This window comes from Agelaius tricolor, unplaced genomic scaffold, assembly GCF_023055355.1.
Source record: "Agelaius tricolor isolate 1412-34295 unplaced genomic scaffold, bAgeTri1.0.p SCAF_9, whole genome shotgun sequence".
In the NCBI taxonomy this organism is placed as follows: Eukaryota; Metazoa; Chordata; class Aves; order Passeriformes; family Icteridae; genus Agelaius; species Agelaius tricolor.
In genome coordinates, this window is record NW_027269269.1 from 12,787,171 (window position 1) to 12,813,212 (window position 26,042).

The 26,042-nt window shown below is 42.2% G+C and overlaps 1 protein-coding gene across 10 annotated transcripts in view; it reads right to left on the reverse strand.

Annotated features, from left to right (window-relative positions):
* FAT3 (FAT atypical cadherin 3) overlaps positions 1-26,042 on the reverse strand; it is a 403,498-nt gene that overhangs the window by 306,139 nt on the left and 71,317 nt on the right. For all 10 annotated transcript variants that reach the window (XM_071432782.1, XM_071432789.1, XM_071432787.1 and 7 more), the window contains exon 2: positions 6,781-10,092. In XM_071432782.1, the coding sequence (XP_071288883.1) occupies positions 6,781-10,075 (3,295 nt within the window). In that variant the 5' untranslated portion in view covers positions 10,076-10,092. The remainder of the gene's footprint in view (positions 1-6,780; positions 10,093-26,042) is intronic.

The following is a 26,042-nucleotide window of genomic DNA, read 5'->3' on the forward strand; positions in this document are numbered from 1 at the left end:
AACTGCAGCTTCTCACAAGGAAAAATCCTAAGAAAGGATTTTTCATGAAAGATGTCTGCGACATGTCACCTTTTTTTATTTAATTAAATTAAAAGGAAAAAGCGTTTGTAATTTTCTCTGCTGTACTCATGCTGAAGAAAAAGACAAACACTTGACAGGTTATCTGTTGCCAATCAAACTCCACTCAAGTGCTCCTGTGGAATGCACTGGGAATTTCTTCACCTGTAGAACATAAAATTCTATCATATTACTAAAACAATTCTATAATATAGGAAAATGATAAAACAATGCAAAGAAAATTCAAGTCCAAGCAGCTGAGTTTCAGGAAAAGTCCATGGCTTGAAGATGTTCCTCTTTGCCATATCTGAAAGTTTCTTTTGGTCCTGAAACAGGCTTGCTACAGAAAAAGTCCATCAATAGTTATCAAAAGTCCATTGACAGTCTTCAAAGAATTTTGAGAAAATTTCTGAAATGTCTTGCCGCAGCCCTTTATTGAACAACTTGGGCTGAAGCCAATCCCTGGCTCCTCAATGCCTCTGCTCAATGCCTCTGAGCTGCTGCCAGCTCTTTCACCCTTTTTTTATTCAATTAATTTTTTTTTTTTTTTTTTGTTTTTTTTTTTTTTTTTTGTTTTGTCGGAAAGAGCAGCAGCAGCAGAGGAGCCAGAGAGTGGCCCTTGGGGGCCCTGGCCCATGTGGAAGGATCAGGAACCCCAGACCTGGCCCACAGAAAGGTGGCCCAGGACCAGAAGGGGGAAGAAAAGCCCTCAAACCCAAAAGGAGGCCGGGAGGTGGCCCTGGCCCAAGCAACCAAGCCAGACAGCCCAGGCCCAGCCCCCGAGGCAGGCTCTGCATTGGCACAGACCCGCATCCTGCTGCCAGTACAATGGCAGAAGGGGTGACCAAACGCTTCCTTTCCCCAAAATCACCGAGGCATGCCGGCAATGGGAAGACAGAAGCTGTCCCGAGAAACTTCGTCTCGGGTCTGGGGATGTCCTTTCCCCACAGCAGACAAGCGATGCTCGCTTCCTGCTGTGCCCTCTGCCTCTGCGATGCAAATGCACCAGGTGTTCCTCCCATCTGCCTCACGGCATCACCGCCACCCCTTCTGGGCTGGGGACCAGGGGCAGAACTTTCGGGACCCACCTCCCCCTCGCCGCTGGGGCGCGCGAGGGGCGGCAGAGAGATTCGCATCCCCCAGGGGGAAACCCCGGACCAAACACCCCCCAACCCGCCAAGAATGCTGATCTTGAAAACAGGCAGCCGCGCTGCGCCCACAGCCAGCTGTCGGGCCATGCCTCCTCCACGGAAGGACAGGCTGACGCCCTCTTCCCCTGTCCCAGCTCCCCCCGTAGGGGCAGCCCCGGGACAACCCGAAAAACTCGGGGAGGAAGTCACGCTGGATGCAGGAGGCGCCGCTGCAGCTGCCGCCGCCGGCTCCAGGGCAGCCTCTGACGCAGACACGGAGGACGAAGTCCCCACAGGCGGCACAACTGCCGGGGAGGGCAGCGGGGCCGCCTGGGGAGGCGGTGGGGGCGGCACGGGGTCGGCAGCATCTTCTGCGCCGGGCTCTGACATCGGCCGCGGAACCGCAGTCGCAGAAGGCGGCGGGACGGCCGGGGGGAGCGGCGGATCGCTGTTGCCCAGCAACATCGGCGCAGCCGCGGGAAGCGGTGTCTCTGAGGCCTCAGATGCAGGCAGGGAAGCCGGCAGAACCGCGGCCGGAGCCCCCACAGGCTCTGCCGGAGGGGCGGCCGCGGGACGGGCCGCGCGGGGAACTGCCCGCACCCGCGGGGCGGGTTGAGGCGGCGCTCGCGGCGCTGGCCGGGGCGGTGCTCGTGGCGCTGGCTGGGGCGGCACCGCCCACTCCCATCCCCCCTGAGAGCAACGGGAGGGGGGAGAAACCGGCTCCGTCTGAGCATGCTCCGAAGACGCAGTAAAAAAAACTTCGGCTGCAGGCGAAACTTTGCCCCCCCACTGTGGTTCAGGGGGGCTGGAAAGCAGCAGAGCGTCCCCTTCCAAAGGGTCTTCCCCCGGAATCGGGGGGAACGGGGCTTTGCCCTTGCAGTTAGCAATCCAGGGAAAAACAGCTGCTCTCCGTTTCAAGACTAGAAAGAGCTTCAAAAAGGTTGGATAAATCGAGGGGCATCCGAACCCCCGGTATAAAAAGAAATGGAAAATGGAGCCCATACACTCCCAGACAAACACATCAAGGGCATATAGCACATTCGTAAAAAACCCAAAGAGCTTTGCCCATCGAAAAAACTCATAAAAATCTGTCTCTGACAGGAGAATTCTGTCCTCTTCACCCCATTTTTGCCAGAGGGCAATAAGTTTCTCCTCTGAAGGGGAGAATGGAACCTCATCCTCTAGGGGAGAAGTCCTCCAGATGAGCAGCCACAAACTGCGAATGGCCTCATCTTTAGGAGGGGAAAAACCAACAGTACCTTGTGACAGTGTCCAGGACTCTCTGGCTATCTGCATGGTGCTGCTGAGCTTTCTGAACATCTTCCTGGAGGCTTTTCAGAAGGTTCTCTTCGTGGTCAGCCTTGCTGTGAACTCTGTCCAAATTCGGATCTTCAGTTCTTCAGCTCCTGGCTAGAATCCACTTCTGTGGTCACTTGTGAAGCAACCATCAATGCCACACATTCAGGGTTTACCCAGTGCAGCAATGCTCCTCTGGTGGTCTCACCAAGTGATGATTGTCCTCCTCAGTCGAGGGTCACCAATTGTGACTGTGGTCACAAGGGTTTTCAGGATGAAGAAGAGACGAGAATGTTGACTCCATGATCAGAAGGCTTGATTTATTATTTTATGATATATGTTACATTAGACTATACTAAAAAGCAATAGAAAGGAAAGGTTTCTTCAGCAGCTAGCTAAGCTAAGAATAGAAAAGGAATGAATAACAAAGATCTGTGTCTCAGACAGAGCAAGAGCCAGCTCTGCCATGAGTGGTCAAGAAATCCAAACACCCACAGGAGACCAATCACCTGTTGCATTCCACAGCAGCAGATAACCATTGTTTACTTTGGTTGCTGAAAACTGCAGCTTCTCACAAGGAAAAATCCTAAGAAAGGATTTTTCATGAAAGATGTCTGCGACATAGACGACCATATTTTATAACAGATTACATATCTGGATCCCAAAAAAATGAACATGACGGGGAAAAGAAAAAAAAGGCAGTTTATAACAGGAGACAGAAGGATCACATTACATGTTCCTCAGTGCAAGGTTTTTAAATGGCATGTTTCTGACATTTATATCAACAGTCAATAAATAAAAAAAGTTCCTCCATTTTTTTAACCTCTAGAAAAGTCTGAAACCAGATTTTTTAGTTATAAATCATGACTGACTTCTAAACCCATGAGAAATTTCATTTTCTATCTAAGGTAGTGGGAAACCACAGATGGAGTTGAAAGGTCAGGAACTGCAGCAATCCACTTCAGGAGACTTTCTGTTTATTTACAGATTTGTACTTGCTCTGACTCCTGGAAATGGAAAGTAAATCCACTAAAGCAAATTAGGAAGTGATTCACACTTCTGTCTGGCAAATACTTGCTATGCTTCTGGTTACCACTGTGTATGAACTGGCATATTTAGCAGTGAATGCTGCAATAACAATACTCTTCAATCTACCAATTCTATATGACACGAGGCAAAGAGCAGCACTGTAGGAAGGCTCACCCCCATGGTACAACTCTCACCAAGCTACAACAGCACCCAGATTTGCACATTTACACTGTGCAGAAGGATCCACAAGGACCAATACAGAGAAGACTCCCAAGCTCCCTGACTGCAATCCACTGTTCTTACCTGGATGGAGAAAAGCCTGTTGTGAAAAGCCAAAAACTAGATCAAGCTTGCTGGAGATAGATCATAGACTCATTTAACTTTCAACTGAAAGATCATTGAGCCCAACCATTGACCCAGCACTGCAAAGTTGATCACTAAGCCATAGCCATGAGTACAACATCCACACGTTTTTTGAACACTTCCAGAAATAGTAATTCCACCACATCCCTGGGCAGCCTGTTCCAATGGCTCACAACTCTTTCAATGAATAAATTTTCCCTAACACCCAATCTAAACCTCTCCTGGCCATTTCTCCTTGTCCTGACACTTGTTACTTGGAGAACAGACTGACCCCCACCTCACTACAAGCTCCTTTAAGGCAGCTGTGGGGAGTGAGAAGGTCTCCCCCGAGCCTCATTTTTTCCAGATGCACCATTATGCACCTATTTACATCTGTAGTGGAAGGAGACACCATGAGAACAAATGCACAGCTGCATGGCGCAGTGTGTATCCATCATGAAGGCCTGCTTCTCCTCATTTCAACTCCTCAGTATCCATGTGCCTCAGGAAGCAAAAGCACATCTCACTCAACACACAGGGCAACACCACTAACATGTAATATTTCAGAAAAATAAAAACAATGCATTTGAGCAGAATTTTGCTGAAAGCACAGACTTGCTTGCAGTTCAGCCTGCTCATATATCAGGATGAATTTGGCCCAGTTTATATCCTAATGATTATAATGGATGCTGCAGTCATCTTTTCATTAAGGCAGCAGCCAAAAATATTGATTTGTTGTACTTCACCCTCCTGCTTACTTTCACAAATTTCAGGAGAGACGGTACATAAGCCAATAGAGTTGGTCAGTTTAAAAGTGACAAATGAACTATACTGAAAGTAAATAAACAGCTATCTCTTTATAAATTAATTCAATATGTGACTTAAGCCCTTTTCTACAGCTAGAAAGCTGATTCATCATTCAGCAGCATTTAAGTTGCCACCAGTTCAATAGCAGAGTATTAATGTTGCATTTTATTTGACACAGAAGGTCAAATCCTGCATTCAGCTTACAACAGCATGACCTGGAGTAACCCTGAAGCCCTGCCCTCCACATCACCCTGGCTGCAGCTCAGCACCCAAAGTGTTCTTCAAATTGCTTTCAAGAAGGCTTACATGGCATTGAACATCTGCAGAAATCAGAAACAAGAGTCCCAAACCTCTTGATCTGCTATATTATCTTCTGGAATGATTAAGTGAAATCGCACAGGTTGGCTCATTTTCACATGACACTCATGAAAGAGTGAAAGGCAGAAAAACCTTTGTGTCTTGGGAGATTTGGGGCTTTTATGCCTCCACAAAATATATTTCAATTTTAGAAAGAAAGTATATTTGGAACACTGACTACAATTTCCATTCCCATTAAAACAAGATTTGTGCTTTACTGAACAAGGGACCTAACTTATTCTAAGCCATCACCTCTACTAGGGTAGGCACAGGGTAAAAAACTGCTTATTTCACTTATGAGTGACATGCAGTGAGCTGGTGGAGTTTCCCCACCAGCTCTTTTAAGTTCAATAAATGTCAAATGCTGAGATTTCTGTATCAATATTGCAGCATTGGCACCAACCTCCCCGTGCCTTATAAAGAGCCCATTGAGACGAAGTTGATACAACTCAATAAATAGGTAGGATGACATTTTCAAATGCAGGAGCTTAATATTTAAACACATCTCCAAATGTCTAAATAATGTTGCCTGAATGCCTTCCGCTACTACCAGCGCTGTAGGATATGCGGGTTTCTAACATTCCTGGAAATTACACTAGTTGCCCTCTTGACTTCTGACACTCAAGTCTGATGTTTCCGGACATAAGGTTTTGACTGCAATCATCTGTGTACAGCTGTAGCAGCAAGGCTGTAGCAAAAATAGAATAAAATATTTTTCTCTGCTTATACTATGAGAGCCACAGCATTTGTGATGTCGTCTGTTTTTCATAACGTTCAGTTTAGAAAGTTGACATTTGATTAAACAGTTTGAATTTGCCAAAACATAAATTTTAATCTTATGTTTAATACCACATTCTCAATTAAAAGCTTCAGAAGAAGACATACAAACCACAGTAAATCCACAGCCCTAACATATTTAATGTAATTTCTGAAACTGTTGACTAATATTTTCTAATTCCCTCACTACTTCTAGTGGTGCACAGCTGCACCATTACTCCCAACAACCATCAGACATTTAAACAGCCAGTTTTTAAGTGTTTTACTAAACACACTTTTATATTTAGTATTTTGAACATTTTCCAATAGGGTAGTATGGTAATAAAGTTCAGCACCTGAAGAAGCTTCACTATATTAACAATGCTTTCTAACATCAATATTTATAATACTACTGGCACCAAAGGAAAACTAGCACAGGTCATTTACAGCTATGAACATTTCCCTGGATTTTTACCTTTTACATAAGCACACCAACACTGATAAACACAAGAAAGTGTATTACAGAGGATGGTATGTCATTCCAGAGTAACTCTCATGAAAAATGACTCCCAGCAACAAGAGCAAGGCCACAAATAGGTTTTAGGACAAAATAATCTTTCTTTCATGCTCCTTATTTCATTGGGTTTAACACTGGATCTAAAGTCATGAGTATTGTGATGTGATCAGGAGGTGGCCTGAGTAATTTACAGTGATCAACAGATAATGCAGTGACTGTAAGCGAGTCATTCTGTAACTATCACTGCCTTCTAAATGGAGCTCTCACATAGCTGCTGAAAAGAAATGCGTATTATTTCACATCCAGAGAGTGATTAATGTAACCTGGTAATTAAATCATGTCCTTGCTGTGCCTGGAAAATCCTTACTTCTAATTTTATCTTGCCTGTTAAGAAGAACTGAATTTCTTGTTAAGGGTAGAAAACAATTATGCCTCAGCTTTGCTTTTGAAAAAAACCTCTATGAAGGAGAAATTAGAAGCAAAACTCACCAGTTTCTTCATCAATGCTGAATCTCCCCAGGCCACTGCCATCCCTGATGGAATACTGGATCTCCCCATCTCTTCCAGAGTCCTCATCTCGAGCAACAACTTGCAAAACACTTGTACCAATGCGGGAGTTTTCCTTTACAGATCCAATGACAGCAAAGTCAGGAAAATAAGGGGTATAAAGATTTTCGTTAACATCCACCACTTCAACTTCCACAAAAGAAAGAGAAGAGAGAGAAACCGGGCGCCCCTTGTCCTTGGCACGCACGGTCAGGTTGTAGAACTGCTGCTTCTCGTAGTCGAGCTCCTTGTTGAGGCGGATGGCGCCACTGGCCTTGTCAATCTCAAACCGCCCGTTGTAATCGTTCACCAGCGAGTAGCGCACTTGGCCTCCCAAGCCCAGGTCTGGATCATGAGTTTCCAACCAAGCTATGACAGTGCCAACTGGCAGGTCCTCAAGGACCTTCACGTTGTAGCTGGATGGGATAAAGGCCGGAGAGCAATCATTAACGTCATCCAAAAAAACCTTCAGAGGCACAACGGAAAACTGCTGATGGCCACTCTCTGCTCTGTCCCGAGCCTCAATCTTCAGCGTGTAGTTTGCTTTTGCTTCCCGGTCTAGTTGATCTGAAACATAGACCACTCCTGTGGAACTGTTGATAGCAAATTGATGGGTGTCTGTCAGTACTGAGTAAGTCACTTCACCATTAGATCCTAAGTCTTTATCTCTGGCTTCTACCTGGATAATCTCTGTGCCAAGACTCGTACTTTCTAAAATATTAACTGAATAACTGTCCTGTAGAAAAACAGGCTTGTTATCATTTGCATCCTCCACAGTGACAGTCAGCAGTCTCCATGCAGATTTCTGTGGATTACCTAAATCATAAATTGTAATATTAAGGAGATAGAGCTCTGTTTTTTCACGGTCCAAGGGCATGAGAACACTAAGTATCCCCATCTCCATGTCAATGTTGAAACAACTATCTACATTACCATCAGAAATTGTATAAAGTACTCTTCCATTAAAGCCTGAGTCAGCATCATAGGCTTTTATCCTCAGGATGGTGGCACCAACTGGCAGATCTTCTGAAACCTTCACATCAGTAGGAAAGGATTTATCAAAATGAGGTGCCTGCCTGTTGACTGAATAAAAATCAAGAAAACCATCTTCCAAATTCAGTTTCACATTTGCTTTTGCCTTTTTGAGCAATTTTTCTGCTAGCTTCTGAGCAACTCTAGTTTCTCTACAGCTAAAGGTCTTTGAAGACACTTTCCCATGAACTACTGAAATATTAACAAACATAGCATCAGCAAAGTTCTCTCCATCAGTTGCCGTTATCTTAAGGCCAAAATTGCTATTCTTTATGCCAGAGTTAACAAGAGATTTTTTAAGCTGCAGGACACCGGAGTCTGGACTTAAATAAAAAAGGCCAAGTTCATTTCCAGAGATTATTTTGTACTTCACAAGCTCTAACTCATCTATGTCTATTGCAGAAACAGCAGTGATGTGACCACCAACAGGAAAATCAGATGAAATCACTCCCTGACAGGCCACTTTTTCAAAGAGGGGCTTGTTGTCATTGACATTGCCAATGTATACGGTGACATTCACCTCACTTTCGTGGCGGTAGGGAGAACCCCAGTCCGATGCTCTCACAATGAACCTGTAACTTTCTGGTGAGGACTCAAAATCCAGTTCTTCAGATGTGCTGATGACACCTGTAAACTGGTTTATTGTAAATGGCAGTGAATTCAGACTGGCAATACTGTAGGTGATGTATCCGTTCTCTCCCCTATCTTCATCAACGGCTGACACTGCCAAAACGCTGGACCCCACCGGGACACTTTCATTGACGAATGAGCTGTAGGAGAGCTGCTGGAACTCTGGAGTGTGATCGTTGGCATCCTCTAACCTGACAGTAACCTGGGCTTTTAAATCACCACCTTTGTTTGCATATACTTCTAATTCATAGAGGTCCTTCTCAATGATTTTCAAAGGACGAGCAGTAGTAATAAGGCCTGTGTTGGGATTGATCTTAAAATACTCAGCATCCTCACTTGGAGATATTCTGTATTCCACACCCTGTGGCTCAGGCATCAGCTTAACTACTGCAACCACCACACCAGGAGGTGAAAATTCACTGATGTAAATATCATATGCTTCCTTTTCAAACTTCAGGGGGATACTTTCTTTCTTGGGACTAGCAATGTGGACCAGTTTGACCGCAGAAAATTTCTGAGGAGATCCTTTGTCCTTAGCTTGGAGAGTGAGGTTGTAACCATAAGGGAAGCTGTCCCAGTCAATAGGCTTTCTTTCCTTGATTTTGTACTCATTCATCCATTTCCCTTCTTTAGTCAGAAAGAATTGTTCCAGAGGATCTCCAGCAACAATAGAAACAGATTCAATTTCTCCATTGGCTCCTTCATCTAGGTCATCAACATTAACAACTGCATAGGTAGGTTCCTTGTCTGATGGGGAGGGAATGTGGGTTACTACACTTATTGTTGGGGCATGTTCGTTTATACGTTCAATGTGAACATAAAGCTTGGCAGTACTGCTTACGCCATTGTTTCCATACAGCTTCATCCCACGGTCCACTGCCAGAATCTCAAGGTCGTATCTGTTTTTCTCATCATAATTTAACCGGCCACTTAAAGAGATAACACCACTCGTAGGATGAACTGAGAAGAGATCAACTTTACCTTTAAAGTAATAATAAAATTCACCATTGGACCCAATATCCGCATCTGTTGCGGTCACCTGTGCAATGCTAGTCCTTAAGGGAGTGCTTTCTGCTATTGTGACAGAGTACGTGGTTGGTGAAAACAAAGGTCTTAGGTCATTCATATCCAACACCTGGATGTTCACTTTTGTCCATGTTTCCAAGTCCTCTCCTCTGACAGACCCTTTTACCATCAATAAATAGTTGTCCTGGATTTCTCTGTTCAATATCGCAGAATTCCCACCTTTAGTCCTTATTCTGAGGAAGCAGAAATCAGCAATGATGACTTCCTCTGCTTTAAAAAAGCCCTCATCATCACCAGACACTATTTTGTACTTGATATCCCAGGAAAGGTCAGCCATGGTAATGCCCATCCTCGTCTGACTGTTGACATAGGTCCTGGCTGCAGAATTCTCGTACACTGTGGCATTGTAAGTGGAATGTGTGAAGTGAAAGCCAGGAGGGGAAATCCCGTGAGCCACCTGGCAAACCAAGGCCAGGAACTTGACAATCAGAAGGGCAAGGCATGACGGAGGTAGCCGTGAGCCTGACCAGCGGCCCATATTCACATCCATCACATCATTCTTTCACCCTGTGACAGAGAGGAAAAACAGGAAATAGTTGAACAAGAGATAAAAACCGTACTGTGAATTGACATGTCAAAATTACTTACTAAATTTCTAACTGAAAGTAAAATCTATGTAATATCAATTCACCACATCTTTAACAAAACAGAAATAGAGAACACTATACACACACAGACATATAATCACACCAGTCAGGGTATTTTCAAACCTGTTTGAGTAGTATATATGCATGTCCACATATATATATACATATATATATACACATATATATATGTATATATATGTACACACATACATATATACACACACATACATATAACTACATATATGTATGCACACATTTTTAAAATAAAAGACCCTACCACATCCATTTACACATGCATACAGTCCAGAATAATAATCACAGTAAAAAAAAAATAAAATCCACTATACATACTTGTATAAATTTATATTGAAAGATGAACCACATACAGAAATTTTTTTTCTTATTTATCAGCAGCTCCACCTAAGCCTAAACTTGTTTGTTTTCAGAGCATATTGGAAAATTCCTTTTCAGTCCCAACATTTGGAAGAGAGACAGGATTTTCATATGTATGCATTACTGTCATAGTCAAATGTTACTTTTTTTTATGATCAGTTAAGAATGATGACATTTGAGCCATCAAGAACAAGTAGAATAAGAAGGTCATTATGCAGTCATTACTTTAAATACAAATACCTTCAGAAAAGGCCCAGTGCCTCACTTCAAGAATCTAAACTGTGTGGTTAAGCAGAGACAAAATAAGTGGAGGCACTGGCTGAAGGTTGCTGGAGGGTACTGCAGAAGGGGGGAGCCAAGTCCTGCTTATCTATCCCTTCCTCCTTGAAAGCAAGGAAAGGAGCCTGAGGAAACTAGGCAGGTGCTACCATAAGGTGATGGGAATAAGTATCTTTGTTACAGAGTACATGCACTGCTACTTGTGAAAATCATAAAAATTGATTTTAAAAGGCAACGATTGAAAGACCCCCTGCACACACACGTTGTTCTCATTGTTGTTTAAAAGCTACTTGAAAATGTAGTTTTCTCCAAGCTAGAACACAGGGAGGAAAAGGATAGTAAAAGTTGTCAATGACACAGGTTAATTTAAACTTCCAACAAGATTTCAGCTTCCCCAAGGAGATTTATAAATTGCATGCAAGTTTTGGAATTTATGTATCACCTTCTGGATCTGCATTCCCCCTAGAAGCCAGTGAATTTCATTTGTGGTAGTTCCTTTTCTGAATATGCCCACTCAATTCCTATGCACATAGCATGTGAGTCCTATGATTAACATCTTGTTCCATACAGTTCATACATCAAATAAGCACAATTCTCCAATATGCTTAGGGTTCATGAGGGAACAGGTTGAGGGAACAGGTTCCAGAAGCCCCAGGATGGAATTTGTCTACTTCATATGGGAAAGATTATTTTACTGTTGTTACCACTTCATTCAGCTGAAAGACCAGCAGTGGAACTTTATTCTTCAGCACAACAAACATTCATCAATTTAATCCACCAGTATGAAAATATTAAAGTCCCTTATTTTCATGGGGCTTTATGGGATTACTTTTGAGTACTGAAAGTAAAAGCTGTTGCCTCAGACTAGTGTGGGAGATGATGCCAGTTGTATTTATATTATATATATATATATATATATATATATATATATATATATATATACACATGTGTTTACACAACATACAATAAACTGCTGAGGAAATTCAGCCAATGAAAATGAGAAATTCTAATGAGACAGCTCTCATGGGAAAATAAATGGCTGGACCTTTTCTGTGATGTGCATTATTGAAACAATCAGACAATCACTGTATTGCTGCCTTTCATGAAGAGCACTTCAGCGTCCATTGTCTACACCACAATACCCTTCTCTCCCCCTGCTAAAAGAGAGAATTTTTGCTGGCTTACAAAAGAGACTGATGTTACATTTCATATGAGCATCTAGACTTCTTTCACCACAGTTCAAAAACTTCCTAGAAATTAATTTTCCTATTCTTTGAAGTAAGGAGATGAATTGTCTTATCCTATTTGTCTCATTTGGTAGTCTACTTTCTCCTGTCCATGCCATGGTTCAGCATGAGCAGGTTTCTCTCTACCTTTCAGGGCTATCAACAGCAGGTTTCCAAGTCCAGCATAACTGGAAATCAGTTTTCCTGAAAACATCATTACTAAAAAAAAAATAAATTATTTGAAACTTTACTTTCAGTCCTACCCAATGTTACAGACTGCTGTGGCAGACAGGCATCAATGTAGATATTTACAAAGCTCAGCAATTAGGGGAACCTAATGAAAAAGTTGTGTATATCCTAGACAATAAAACACAACAACCTTATACTCCTATTCCATTTATCTTATAATTTTTAAAGAAGGCTGGGGCTAAGACTTTATCTCAAACACACCTCTGCAGGCTCAATCATGTCAATAGCCCACCAAGTTTTAGAGGTTCAGTGCAATTAATATCAGTCCTGAAACACTAATTTGCACCTAGAAGCAGCATATGTATATGTGTGCTATTGAAAGCATGTTTTAGCTATGTGTACATATGTATACATAGACACACAGATTCTGTATTTTTAGGTAGAATTTCATGGTTGGCACTGGAAAAATTGGACCTTCACATCAGGCAGCACTTTCAGCATTTGACTTCATCTCAAATGTGGTATGCAGAGTTGTAACAAGCTCCCCATTGAAGTTATTCATCTATCCATATATTTCTATGGCTATCACCATTATATTATATGAAAGTCCCAATGGATGAGCTATTAAGCTGCCACTTGGGCAACCCAAGAATGTTTTATTCATTTACTGAATTCCTTTCTTCTGGGATATTTGTTTTTAAGAGTTCATAATACATACATACTTAACACACAGGAAATGTAACGAGATAGGTTACAGAAACAAAGTACAAAGCAACCCGCAGTAAATTAGGAGGCATTTCTTTAAAGGCACTGCTTGTCAAAAAATGTTATGTTTAAAGTGAAGAGAAAGGTTGTGACTATTTTTGCTTGATTTTAAAATGTTTGGTCAGGAGCTACTAAAATAAAAATTCTCTAGCACTGCTCAGCATGGTTAGTATGAAGGGAAAAAAAGGGGAAAAACATAAAGGAAATTAAATGAAAAGGGAACAGGGAAAAAGGTAAAAGCTTTCTGAGAGAGGAAAATTGCTCTACAATGGCAGCAGAGACTTAACATAAACAAATCCCTTCTAACTACCCAACAAAGTGAAAAAAAACCCCACAATATAGGAGTCCAGAATCTTTCCATTCTACTGCTCATAAAATTCTCTGCCTTGAAGTGGGAAGGAAAAAATGGAAAAACAGAACAGTGTGTCTTGATTTTTAATACTCTTTAAAATAAATTTGAATATCATTGAGAACTCTATGATTTTAAATTCCATTAATCATTTGAGTCATTTTCCTTTGCTCCTTGAACAAAGTTGGCTAACTATATGAACCAAACCTCGCAGAATAGCTGCAAGGACCTCTAGGTGGCTGGGGCTCCTTAGAGGAATTGAGAGAGGTATGATCATCATTCCTTTATCTCATCTTGGCTCTGGCAACCTCCAGTCTGGGCTGCATCCAAACATAACACCCCACCAGACAGAGAAGGAAGGCTGAAGTCCCAGGAACTTCAGGATTCCTGCACACCATAAATGGTTCTAATCTCAATGTATAGATGTGAAACAAGTGCTATCTGTTCCTTGGTTTGACTCCTTCTCCCTAGGCTAATTTTCTAAATCCAAAGACCTCCACATCATAAAATACTCGAAAAACAGCGCATATGTCTCTTGGGTAAACAAAAGCCAAAAGGTCTTTTATAGAATATAAGGAATATAGCAGGCAAATTTCTTCAGCAAACAGGAGGAATAAGCTTTTAGTGGGCAACAGAAGGGGTAACAAAAGTGCCTTCTCCTCTCTCCCTACTTTGCCTCCAAGTTATACTCTGAGAGCATGTTTCCAGTTGGCCATTAGGCAAATTAATTCAGGCAATGTGACTAACTAACACAAAATAACCATTAAAGACTTTTTAACGTGTCTTTTGCAGACAGAAGAAACTCATTTTTGCTTTAACTTCCAGCTTCAATGAAGGGTGAAGAACCCAGTGGAGCTCATATATAGGTCCTCTGGGCTATGAGAAGGAAAAAAAAATTCAGATAAATTTCTGAGAGTTGAGGTATTTATGCACCTATGTGTATGGGGAAAAAAAGGGGGGGGGGGGTCAAAAAACCTTGACTGAAAGGCTGTCATCTTAATTTGCATTTCTCTTGGTGAAGCTGGGAAAGGACATGTGTCTACTCACACAAGACAGGATTGGAGACCTCATGGTATGGACAAATACTACAATTTGCAATTACTTTTGCTTCCTTGAGAGAGTTGCCACAATTCTCTAAGCAGCTTTACAGCAAAAACGGTATATTTGAAAATGTAAAGGCATTTTTGGGAAGCAGAACAGTAACATCATGTTCACATGAAGTCTAAGCTCTTGATTTCTTTGTAAGTGGCCTTAATCTTTCAAGGCCATTCAAACATCAACAACAGATAATCTAGTCTCATGGTCTAACCATCAAAACACAAGGCATGAAACCCCTTCTCAGTGCTATTTTCTATCAACAACAGCAAAAGGTACAGAAGGTTTTGACTACAAAAAACGTTCTGAATGACCAGGCCATTAGGAGCTGCAAAAAGGATACAAGGAAGATTGCAAAGCATTGTAGTAGGTTTGCAGTTGTCACCTATGAAAGACTTGCATCAAGCTGCATCAGTGAAAGAACTGTCAACAAACCCATTGTCAATATTGCAACCAGGAGGTGACAGTCCACGTATGTCAGTGCCCTCTTGGAAGAAGTGTCTTCCATAGCATAGAATCATTGAAAACTCTTCTGAAGTCATGGGAATTATTATTTAGGCATATGGAAGATATCAATCGAGGAGTTTAAAGACCAAGGTGTCATTCTACCTGCAAAGCTGAAACACAGACTAGAGAGACATGGATTTTTTAACTCTCATTATCACAGACAATATCATTCACATGTTGTCAAATTAATAGTGAGTAAGGGAAAAAAGCATGTTTGAACAACACTTCCCCTAGCCAGACACCTTCCTTGCACTCCACAGTAATTCACCCAGTTAGGAAAGGCTAACAATTTACTGGCCAGGGAAAGAAGTCAGAATACAGAATAGGAATTTAGAACATGTGCCATACAGAAATGAATTAAAGATTTGTGTTCCAGTCTAGGCAGGAGGCAAAAAAAACCTTAGTGACACTGATAGATTTACAACAGGAGACATATTCATGGAGCTACCTGCTGCCCGATGAGCACGAAGATCTGCTTTTCCATATATATGATTATATCATGATGTGTTTATCCCCAGAAGAGAAGGTGAAGACAAAATGATCATTTCTGCAGAGTAAGCCCTTGCAAGAGACAGCCCTATAAATCCTAACCTTTCTCAGAGCTGCAAATCCTCCTGCTGCCTGCATGTCATTCCACACAGGAGACAGGCCGCTCAGCGTGTAGCAAGTGTAATTCAGGCTGTCCCTAGGAATTGAAGATTTAGCCACCCAGCCGTATGTTATGAATAACTTTGTTTTGCTAGCAGGTGCTGGGGATTTTTTCCATACAACACCAATTTTTGCCAAGTATCAGTTCATCAGCAAATGCTTCCACCTGTGAGCAGGGGCTGAGCATCATTTTTCTTCCCAAATAAAGGGTGCAAAGGGTCTGTTGGACTCTCCCCTTCCCAATGGGGATGAAACGTGGCTTGAGGAAAATGTAGGAGGAGGGGGGAGGAATAATTTGCCACCATGTGAGATCTGTCAAAAGTGAATTCCTGGGAGCCACCTTACAAAGGATTTGAGCTTGTCCCTTGGTGGTCTGCCTCCAGGGAAACAAAGGCTGCTATCCAGTTTTCACGCTTTGTGTATCTCAAATTCCCCCTGGCTCCTGGTTCTTAGTCACTGTAAAATGGGGACGCTTTGGGGCAGTTTCAAAATGAGCCAATTATTTTCATGGGGCCTTCCTTATGGAGCACATTCAATGATATTATTTCTTGCTTATCTGGTCTTTCTTTTTTTTTTTTTTTCCCTTATGTATTATTCATAAATCTACTTTGACCCCCGTTCAAGGAGTCCTAGCTTGAAAGTTCTTTCAAGGTGTAATGCCAGCAGCAAAAATCCAGCATTGATGAGTCTCACTCCTGTTGCTGCTGGTCTTTCCCCAGCTCTCCCTTCACCACAAGTCAATTTGTATCCCCTCCAAGCAGACAGCTTTTTACCAAGCTGCACCTCTGTTTCTTAGGGGCAAGAGCTCTACTCACACACCCAGAGGCTGCTGAGGATGGGGAGCAGGACCACAGCCTGCCATGGGGCACATTCCAGCTGCATACAGTGGGACTTGAGCAGTGATTTGACTGGGCTTTTTGCAACTCTGCCCTTACCATAATGAAAATAATAATGGTAAATAATAATAATACAACAATTGAGATTAGATAGTCTTTGTACAAAACTCTAGAGCAATCAGAATCTCAGTTTTTTTGCAGTATCTGGTGAAACACAGCAATGAAATAAACACTTTTTGAGCTGCAGCACTGATGTGAAGATGATGTACCTGCAGCTTAAAAAACATATTCCATCTTTGCCACACAAGGGATGTGGCACCATGAACTCTCTTCCATGGTTGTCCTCCTGCAAACTCACACCCACTAGTCCCAGCTGCTGCTGGTTGCTGCCTCTGGTCTGCTCTGTGTTTGGGATACTGCACATACTCCTTCTGACAGCTGGCAGAGGCTTGTATAAACTCTTTGAATACGGTTTATAGTAAGAAAGAAGTCCATGAGATTTACAACTACTGTTTCCAGGGCCATAAATAGGTATGTAGGTATAAGGACAGCAGTACGCTGTTACTCTCAGAGGAAAAAAATACTATATATCTCCCTCAGACACTCTGTGTAGGGAGGCAGGGCAGCTCAAATGGTCCAGACCTTTATAGATGGGCAAATGAAGGGAGATTGAAAATAGAGATGCATATACAAAAGCTTCTTCACTGCTGACACCTCAATATAAAACACATGACATAAAATGGAGATTAAGGAAAAACACTGTCAGGTTGGACTAGACGATATTTAAAGATCTCTGCCCACCCTAACCATTATGTGGTCCGATGATTATGAGATGCCAAATCAAAATCATGATAGTCCAGTAAGGACTTTACAAAGCAACTGTAGGATAAAGCTTTTCACTCTACACCAAAGAAGATACATGAGTGTAGCCAGGTACCTTTAAAGAAAAACACAATTAAACAGAACAATCACTTGAGAACTAGCTAGACCTTACCAACCTAGTCAGGAAGAAAGAAAAAATAATCTTGAGGCTAGGAATTGGATTTTTGGTTTTGCAGTGCCATATCTCTTCAAGAGAGCTTTGACACCCAGCAACAGAAAGAGATCATGATGGAAGTGGAAGGAGAAAATATTTTGATTGAGATTCTCAACAAGTTTGAGATTTGAGAACAAAACCTAGATTTAGCAATGAACATTTTTCTTTTGGTAGGGCAGGAATCTGCAGGGTGCTGGCACTTCCCGCTGTGTCACAGGCTGACGTGGAGCTGCTTCTGGAGCAACACACCAGAGTCATCTACAACCAGCTAGAGATCCCTAAATGGGTCTGGCTGCTAGGCACTGCAGAGCAGCCCCCTTCCTGAAAGCCAGCTCCCCAAAATCTGCCTCTCAGTGGCCCTCTGATGAAACAGTCTCTGAAAACTTGGACAAACTGTAAAAGTCCACAACTGTTCACAAGAAGAAAGAAACAAACAAACAAAAAAAGCAATTGTTGATAAATACAGTGGCTGCTCTCCAACTTTTTCTAAAAAAAAAAAAAAAAAAAAAAATCAAAAAGTTTGTCACTTGTTTAAGAGGCAGTATTTCGAGAGAGGGCTCTTCCCATTACTTTTTTAAATTACATCCAGCTCTGGCCATAGTAGTTGGTTAACCTGCCTAAGTAAAAAGCAATGCACAGCTACATCAGGTCAAATAAATCATACTTTCTCCCAGATAAGTGAAATACATACTGCAGACATCATGTGGGAAATAGGTTTAAGGCTGACTGCATCTACTTTTCTAACAGTTCTGAGAGAAACCTAGAAACTTCCTTCCAGCTCATGTGTTAAGGTCAATCGCTGCAAGAAGAAAAGCTCTCCAAAAAAAGCTGGCCTTGGACAGCTATCTGCATTAGAAATGCCCAAATCTATACAAGGTGCTAAATCCAATTATTTTGAAGGGAATATAACAACATACTATTTTTGATGCGCACAAGGGCGTGCTTGTGGCACTTGGAGAGACAGATCTGTCTTGGCTGTGTGGAAGTGCCTCTGGTGCCACCTCCACCAGCCATCACCACCCAGAGGGCAGCCCTCAAGGGAAAAGCACAGCACTGCAAGTCTTCAGCATCCTGGAACTCTTTCCACATTCAAACATTTCATCCGTACTGAAACTATGACTCTGCCCCCCCTCCAATGGTCGGCTCACACACAGATATTTGAGATGACAACCACTTTTTAGCTAACCATACATTAACTCAAACCACCACAGCTTCAGCTTTCCAACTCAGCCAGTTCAGTCACCACAGCTGGGAGTCCCTCAAAGCCAGTTGCGTGTTTGGAAAGGTTCAGCTTTGCAGACACGGCTCAATTAAAAGCTCCACAGAGCACAGATCACTATTTAAAGCTGAACTGTTCACTTTTGTTTATTTATAGCAAAACCATTAATTGCTAATCACATATTTGTTTGCTGGAAAACCAAGGCTCCAAAATAAACACCAAGTTTAAAGACTGTTCACAGAACACTGAATGGTATCAAGAACAGTGCTAAAAATGTAAATCAGAAACATCAAAACACATCAGGACTTCAACTGAAGGAACAAACAACCCATTATTTCTGTGCCAGAAAAGAGGTTACCCATAAGCCAGCCGCCAGTTACCCACAGAGTCATCTACAGTCCAGCAGTTATTTATCTCTTGAAGAATAACAGAGACGATGGCAGAGTATCTGTTGAAAATATCTTCATGGCAATCAGCATATGTGAGATTAAATGCGGGATCTCTTAATGCAGATTTTTGATAATCACCTTGGAAAAGTGCCTTTAAAATATTTGGCAGAAGAGGCAGAACCTCAGAAAAAGTGTATTTTCATTTACAACCCAGTTTCAAATGTCAAAATCATACAAAATTTGGAAAAGAAGAAAAAAGAAACTCGGCTTTCTTTTAGCTCTCCTCACTAGCAGAGCTCCACGCTTCCCTCTGGAGAAGCATGTTCCTCAAATATCTACAGGAGCAGTGCATGGAAAACCAGGGGAAACAGCCATACAGAGCTACAATCTGCCCTTTCTCTATGGAAGGGCATAGCAGCCCAGGCTTCATGGAGAGCCTCGCAACCAGGCACACTGGGAAGCAGGAACGAACTTCCATGGCAGAAGTTATGCTATCTACCTCCTGAAATCCCTGTGGGTACTGGACTTTTCTGAGGCACCCACACTCACTGGCTGTCACAAAAGCTTCCACTGCAAAGTGCCTCCACCTGCCCTGACAGCACTGCCCTTGAGGTCCCGGATTTCCATGCAGACTTGAAGGTCAGGTTAGTGCAAACACTTAGCCCATTTCCAGCTGAGGCAATAGGCACAGTGTCTCAAGCCCCTTGCTCCAGGGTGCACAGGAGAACCCTCCCACATACTCCAGCTCTCAGTGCCTTGCTATGCTGCCTTTGATACCTGCAAAATCTAGGGCAGGAAGGTTTCCCTACAAAGCAGTACTTGCCAACATTTATGGCCTAAACTCCCAGAACAGAGGGTCATACAGTTGTGTTTCTCACTGCCATGGCTACTATTCAAAACTCATCATTTATTCACAGGTCAGGAGCTTGGGCTTGGTCAGGAGCTTGGGTTTAGTCTTCACAACTACATGCAGATCTTGGAAAGTTAAGTGGACACTGATCATGAAATGGAGACCAGTAAGGCAGAGGTAATAATAATATTAACAGCAACAATAGGGTTATGACTCCATTATGTTGCTTACAATGGCAGCCATCAAGAAAAACAGATGGATCTCAATGTCTTATCCTTTTCTATTTGTTCTCCTGGAGTCAGGATCACATGCAGCCAAAGGTCAAGTTGCAAAGCCTGTGCTCCAAAATCCCAGGCACACCAAACACTGCCTGGAATAAATCACCTCAACATGCAAGGCAAGGTCAGGCCCAGTCCCCCATGAATTCATCATCTCTCCCTCCTGTGCCTCAGTTCACTGTCAGACTCCTTGGTCTGACTAGTCCCTGCCTGTTGGTGCCACACCAAGTCCCTGTGGATAAATCTTCCTAATAGAGCCACCCCATCCCTTAGACACTTTGACAAGCAGAAAAACTGCTAGTGAAGTGACCACATCACATGCTAAACATCCATCCTCATGTTTGCCAATAAATAGGGCAGATCCTATGTCCCCAAGCTACTGACACATGTTCCTAAAACACAGCCAGTCACTGGCTCTACACCTTCTGTTTGCTCACCCAGAGGGGAGTAATCAGTGCTAGCAAACCCATACCATCCCACCTGTTCCCTCAAAACCCAGGCATGGCTTTGCCATGTTGCTCCATCACTCCTGCCTCACCCCAAAGGTGCTGTGATGGTGTGCAGCTCCCAGGAGCATTGCTAGGGTAGTGCTTCTTACAGCATCCCACAGAAGCAAGCTCAGGCCACATAGTCACCATTTTCTTTCCCTCTTTCTTCTGACAAGAGAAGGGGAAAACTGCTCAGATGAAATAAAAAGGACTCCAGCCTAAATAACAACTTTTAACTCATGCCCAATGAGGCTCTCTGCCCCTGAATTTGAAACCTCAATTTAAAATGAAGTTCCACATAACAAGGCACTACTTGCAAATAGCTCTTCCTCAGGCTCCACCACGCACTGAATGAAAGTCAGTTGCCATGTCAAGCTGACCCCTGCAAATCTCCAGAAAGGTAAAAAACCAAAAGAAGTTGTTTTGGAGAGCATCAGGTCAAAGATCAACATCATTGGGAATAATTTAACCTGTTTCCTCTGTGTTTTTAAGGTGAAACTATGCAGGGGGAAAATAAAGTTATATAAAATAGCAGTGCATAAGCTTAGAAAGCAAACTTACAGATCCAAAACTAAGGGGAAAAAAAAGCAGCATGCCTCACTTGTGAAGCTATTATGGGTAAGGACAAAATATCTGTATATAATGTTGTTCTGTACCACTTTGATGGGAAAAGACTGCCAATAGCTTTCGGCATATGAAAGCTGCTGTGAAGACTTCAATAAAACTGAGTATACTGTTAAAAAACCTTCTCATATGCATCCCTAGAATTTATCTTCAAATGCCACTTTATTAAATTTTGTATTCTCTGGCTTTTGGAAAAATGCTTTTATTTTATTAAATGAAACTATACAATATATTGTTTCTCTGAAGAAAAAGCATCAGTAGGAATATAAAGTAGTTCTTTCAACACTAAAAAACTCACAACATTTTGAACTTGAAACCAGCTTCCAGTAAAAGAGCCCACTTCTAGTTTGACTGAGGGTGTACACACAGACTCACACACACAGCCCATTTCATCACACCCAGCTGCCCTCATACCTCATGTAACTACACAGCCTGTGACAGTTACAGACATTTCAGAGTTTAAACCCTTGTTGCTGTGTTTCTAGGGAATATCCCAAGGTCTAACGGAGTCTTGAAGAACATGAAAGCATTAATTCTTTTTTTGACGTGCAAAAATACTGCTCCCAAGCAGATGTTCCTCAAGTGCATATGAAAGCATCCTCTGCAGCCAGTGGAACAATGAGATGTGCAAAAACCATGGAGGTAACACACACAAAGCTTCATGCCCACATGCAGCATCAGTGAAGGGCCACGACAGACGGTGCATCGCCACGTGAGTACCACGGCCTGGAGGCTCCTACCAACTTCTTTGCAAGAGTTACAGACACTCTGCACAACTAAACCTAATTATATTCAGGCATAATCCTTTCATGCCACAGCTTAGTGCTCACTTTACAGCAGGATAAGCCACCGTGGCCACCAAAGCAGCTGTCCCAGGCTCAAGCCCCCTGCTTTTTCCTGTTGTTTCATTTTTCGTTTTTATTTTTTGTTGCTTGTGTGTGTATGCATGGTTTTGGCATTGGTTTTGTCTTTGTTATTGTTGTTTTGGTTTAGTTTGGGTTTTGTTTATTTGTTTTCTGTTGATTTTGTTCTCAGTGGGGATTGAGCTGCCCTATTGCAAAAATGCCTGTGAACAAAAGGGAGGGAGGGAGATGGGAACGGGTGCCTGGGGCAGGCAGGATCCTTTTCCATGTCCATGGCAGCTCAAACTGTTTGTTAAACAACAGCCGGAGTTGAGGCAACCAAGATGGTGTGTAAAGAGCAGAAAGTACCTTTGAGAAACATACTGAACACTATCAAAATACCCAAGCCTTAAATAGACACGTGAAGTATTTAAATGCTTTCACACTCATAACAAGTTTTGTTTACTGCCCAGCATTTAAACAGCTTTTCCTTTACTATTGTAAAATTGTTCCCAAACAGTGTGAATTCCATGTTACAATGAATCGTAGCACTCTAACCCCTATTTACAACCCATTCAGCAACACAATTCCAGAAATAGCATGCAGGATTTCCACACTCTAAAAAATAAAACCTGTTCTTGGCTCAAAAGAACTTGTGCAAATTAGATGACAAGAATCACTTCCTTTTGTTCTTCCTCTCAAGTATAGAATATTAAAGGAAAAAGAGAATCACTAACCAGGCAATATGAAAAACTTTTATTAAAGCCATTAGAACCACGAAGCATTGTTAATGTCCCTCTCGTAATTATATGCAAAATGTTCAGTAACCAAGGAAACAGCGTAGTAATGAAGTTGGAGACTACTGTATAAATGCACCTTCTAAATCACCACCAAGAACGTCTATTCTGGAGGAACTGGCCAGTTTATTAGTGTGTGACATCCCTGATCACTTAGACATGCTACAGCTTAAAAACAAAAAGCTAACAAGCTACTTTTACATAAAGGGTCCTTTTGTTTCCTGTGTATGAACAGCCCCTTCTTAGCATCTAGTTACAGAGTTCCACTGCAGAGCTGAAGATTTCTCTAAGCCTGTATTCACCTTCATGGGAGTTGTTCAGTAATGATGGGCACTAATTAAACTGCATAGCCAGCAATAAATGAAGCAGAGTTCTTTGCCCCAGGTTCTCAGCAAACAGAAATGTGCAATAGGAGAAATACTGAAACTGCACTCTTCTCCGGACCCCATTGGTCTGAAATCCATTTCATTGGCACCAAGCACTACTGCATATTGACTCCTTCTCACATTATTAAAATTAATTCAAAAATGAATACTTATGCTGCAATATCAACAGCTCATGCTCTGGGATATTTCGTAGGAAGGCAGGCTACAGTAAGGAAGCCAATGCAAAATTAACTCCTGCTTTTTGGTGTTAGCACTTAGAGCATCACGCCAAACCCCAGGATTCTCAGCTCAATTTCAGCAAGCATTCATTTATTCTCTTCATTTCTGTGGCAGCTTATTACCCCAAACACCCACTGAACAGAAGGCAGTACCAGTGGGTTCAACCACTCTGTCATGCTAAGGGATGAACTTTGGTATTCCTCTCTTCCAGTACTTGAGACAGTTTATAGGAGCACATACCTCAACATCCCAGCTTCTCCAGATGCCCCCACAGTCTATGTGACCTTTACATTCCTTTTTGGCTCATTTTTTTCCGTGACTGACCGACAACACACACAGTAACAGAACTCTCTCACTACCCTGGATGCTTTCAGAGATGCTGATTTGGTAAAAGAGGTTCCACCAGTACCTTCATGCTCCCTCTTCTTTCAGGCCTTGTCTCTTAGATTTTCCCAAAATTTATTCCTTTCCCAATGTAACCCTTGTCATCTCTGTAAGATCTAAAGACAACTTGTCTGCCCTGCTCTTTCTACTCATGCTGTTAGTTATTGGTTTTGTTTTTGGGCGGGGGGGGGGGGGGGGGGGGGGCAGGGCATCTTGCATCATTTAAAGAACTTTCACAGCTTCACAGCTTCTTATTCTGTTACTTTTTTTACACTTCTCCTCTTCCAGACTGTGTAGGGTCAATCCCCAGACAGTGTAGGGTTGATCCTCATTCTTACACCCTGAACAGCTTCATCTCCTGGAACATCTCACTGTTTTGTCTGCTGCTTTCTCTTTGCAAGCTCCAAAGCTCACTTTCACATACCACAAAAAAGATCTCGCCCAATTAACCTTTTAACTGGCTCCTAATGCCTAAAATGCTTTCTTAAAAGGCTGTACAGGTTAGGGCCATACTCTCTGTCAGTATATCCCAGTTGTACAGCATGTCCTAATGGGAATTTCTGCATTGTATCAGTATAGCAAAAAATCTGGCTTATAGCACCATAATTATCTGATTAGCAGACTGGCTAAACCCTTTATTTTTAAAGGCATCACCCTGTACTCTTGTACTCGAAGCAGCTGTGCACTCAAAGTGTGTAAGTGAGTGAACTTTCTCATTCCCATTCCATTGTACTGTATGGTCAGCTCAACCACTTCATCAGCATTGGTTTTTTATTTTGCCTATGACCAACAGCCATGACAGCAGCAATGCCAAGAGTATCAAGCCTCTCTTAAAAGCCACATCAAAGATGGAATACCTAGAAACACCACATCAATGAAGTTCAGAACCCAGTAAGGGTCACAACCTGTCAGTGTTGTGAGAGCTGGCACACCTCTGTCAGGCACTTTCTACTTAATGCAAAAAGTTACTATTCCAATCAAGGCTGCTTAATTCAGAAAACTCTGAATTAAAAAAAAAGCCTGGAAGGGCATGAGGACATTTCAGTAACTTCCCAAGATGATACTGCTTATGCAGAGTCACCAAGAACTCAGCAGCAAGGAAATGCTAAGGCAATTTGAATTAATTAAATCTTTAATAGGCAGGTGCTAGGTTCAAAACTGTAAATATTAACAACCTTCACAAAATCCACTGCCAAAAGGGTAGCTCTTCCAGCCAAGTCAACAGCATGCTCATTTTCAGAGGTACGTGGCACCTATAGCTTGCTTCAGTGGAATGTCACTGTTCACTACCATGGGAAACTTAAGTTCCTCACCTTTTCCTGTTTTAGTTTACTTATTGTGGTTTATGCTTATCTGTCAGCCATGAATGTCATGAGGTTTAATTAGTTTTGGTCTGCAAAACACCCTGAGTTCCCCTGGAAAAGCTGTATATGCAATCACAGTAGGATCCCTGAAAGTTAAAATTTTCTTGGCATCCCCAGAGGATGCAGCACAAGCAGCCAGAGGACAACTCCAAAGATAAGGTACACAAAGCACAAAATTCTGTGATCTCCAGCCGTAGCTCAAGAATTGAAAGTTTCAGGGGCAGTATTTTGGTGCAACATACAACAGAACTGCAGTAGGAGTTACAGAAAAGTGCTGGCAAAAACATTATCAACAGCATATTTCAGCATAAATAAGGCACCTAAAAAAAATAAAAATCAACACAACAAAAACCTTAAAATGGAAATATTAGGGGGGAAATTGAAATCAACAATACTAAACAAAAGCACCATGTGGGTTTCTTAAATATCCCAAACAGCTTAAAGTTGCCCAGACTCCTGCATTCATTAACTGTTCAGGACACAGATTTATTTATTTATGGCTCAGAAAAGAATTCCCAGCTCAGAAGCTTTCCAAAGAACAACCTTCCCCAGTTCTGCATGGGCACCTCAGCCAACTTGCCCTGACATTTCTTATTCTGATGCTAATGCAGTTCAAACAACCCAACCCTGCATTTTTTATCTATGCAATAAGCCTATCTTTAGGTCACTTAGTTGTGTCAGTTTAAATCACAACATTCTCATAGAGA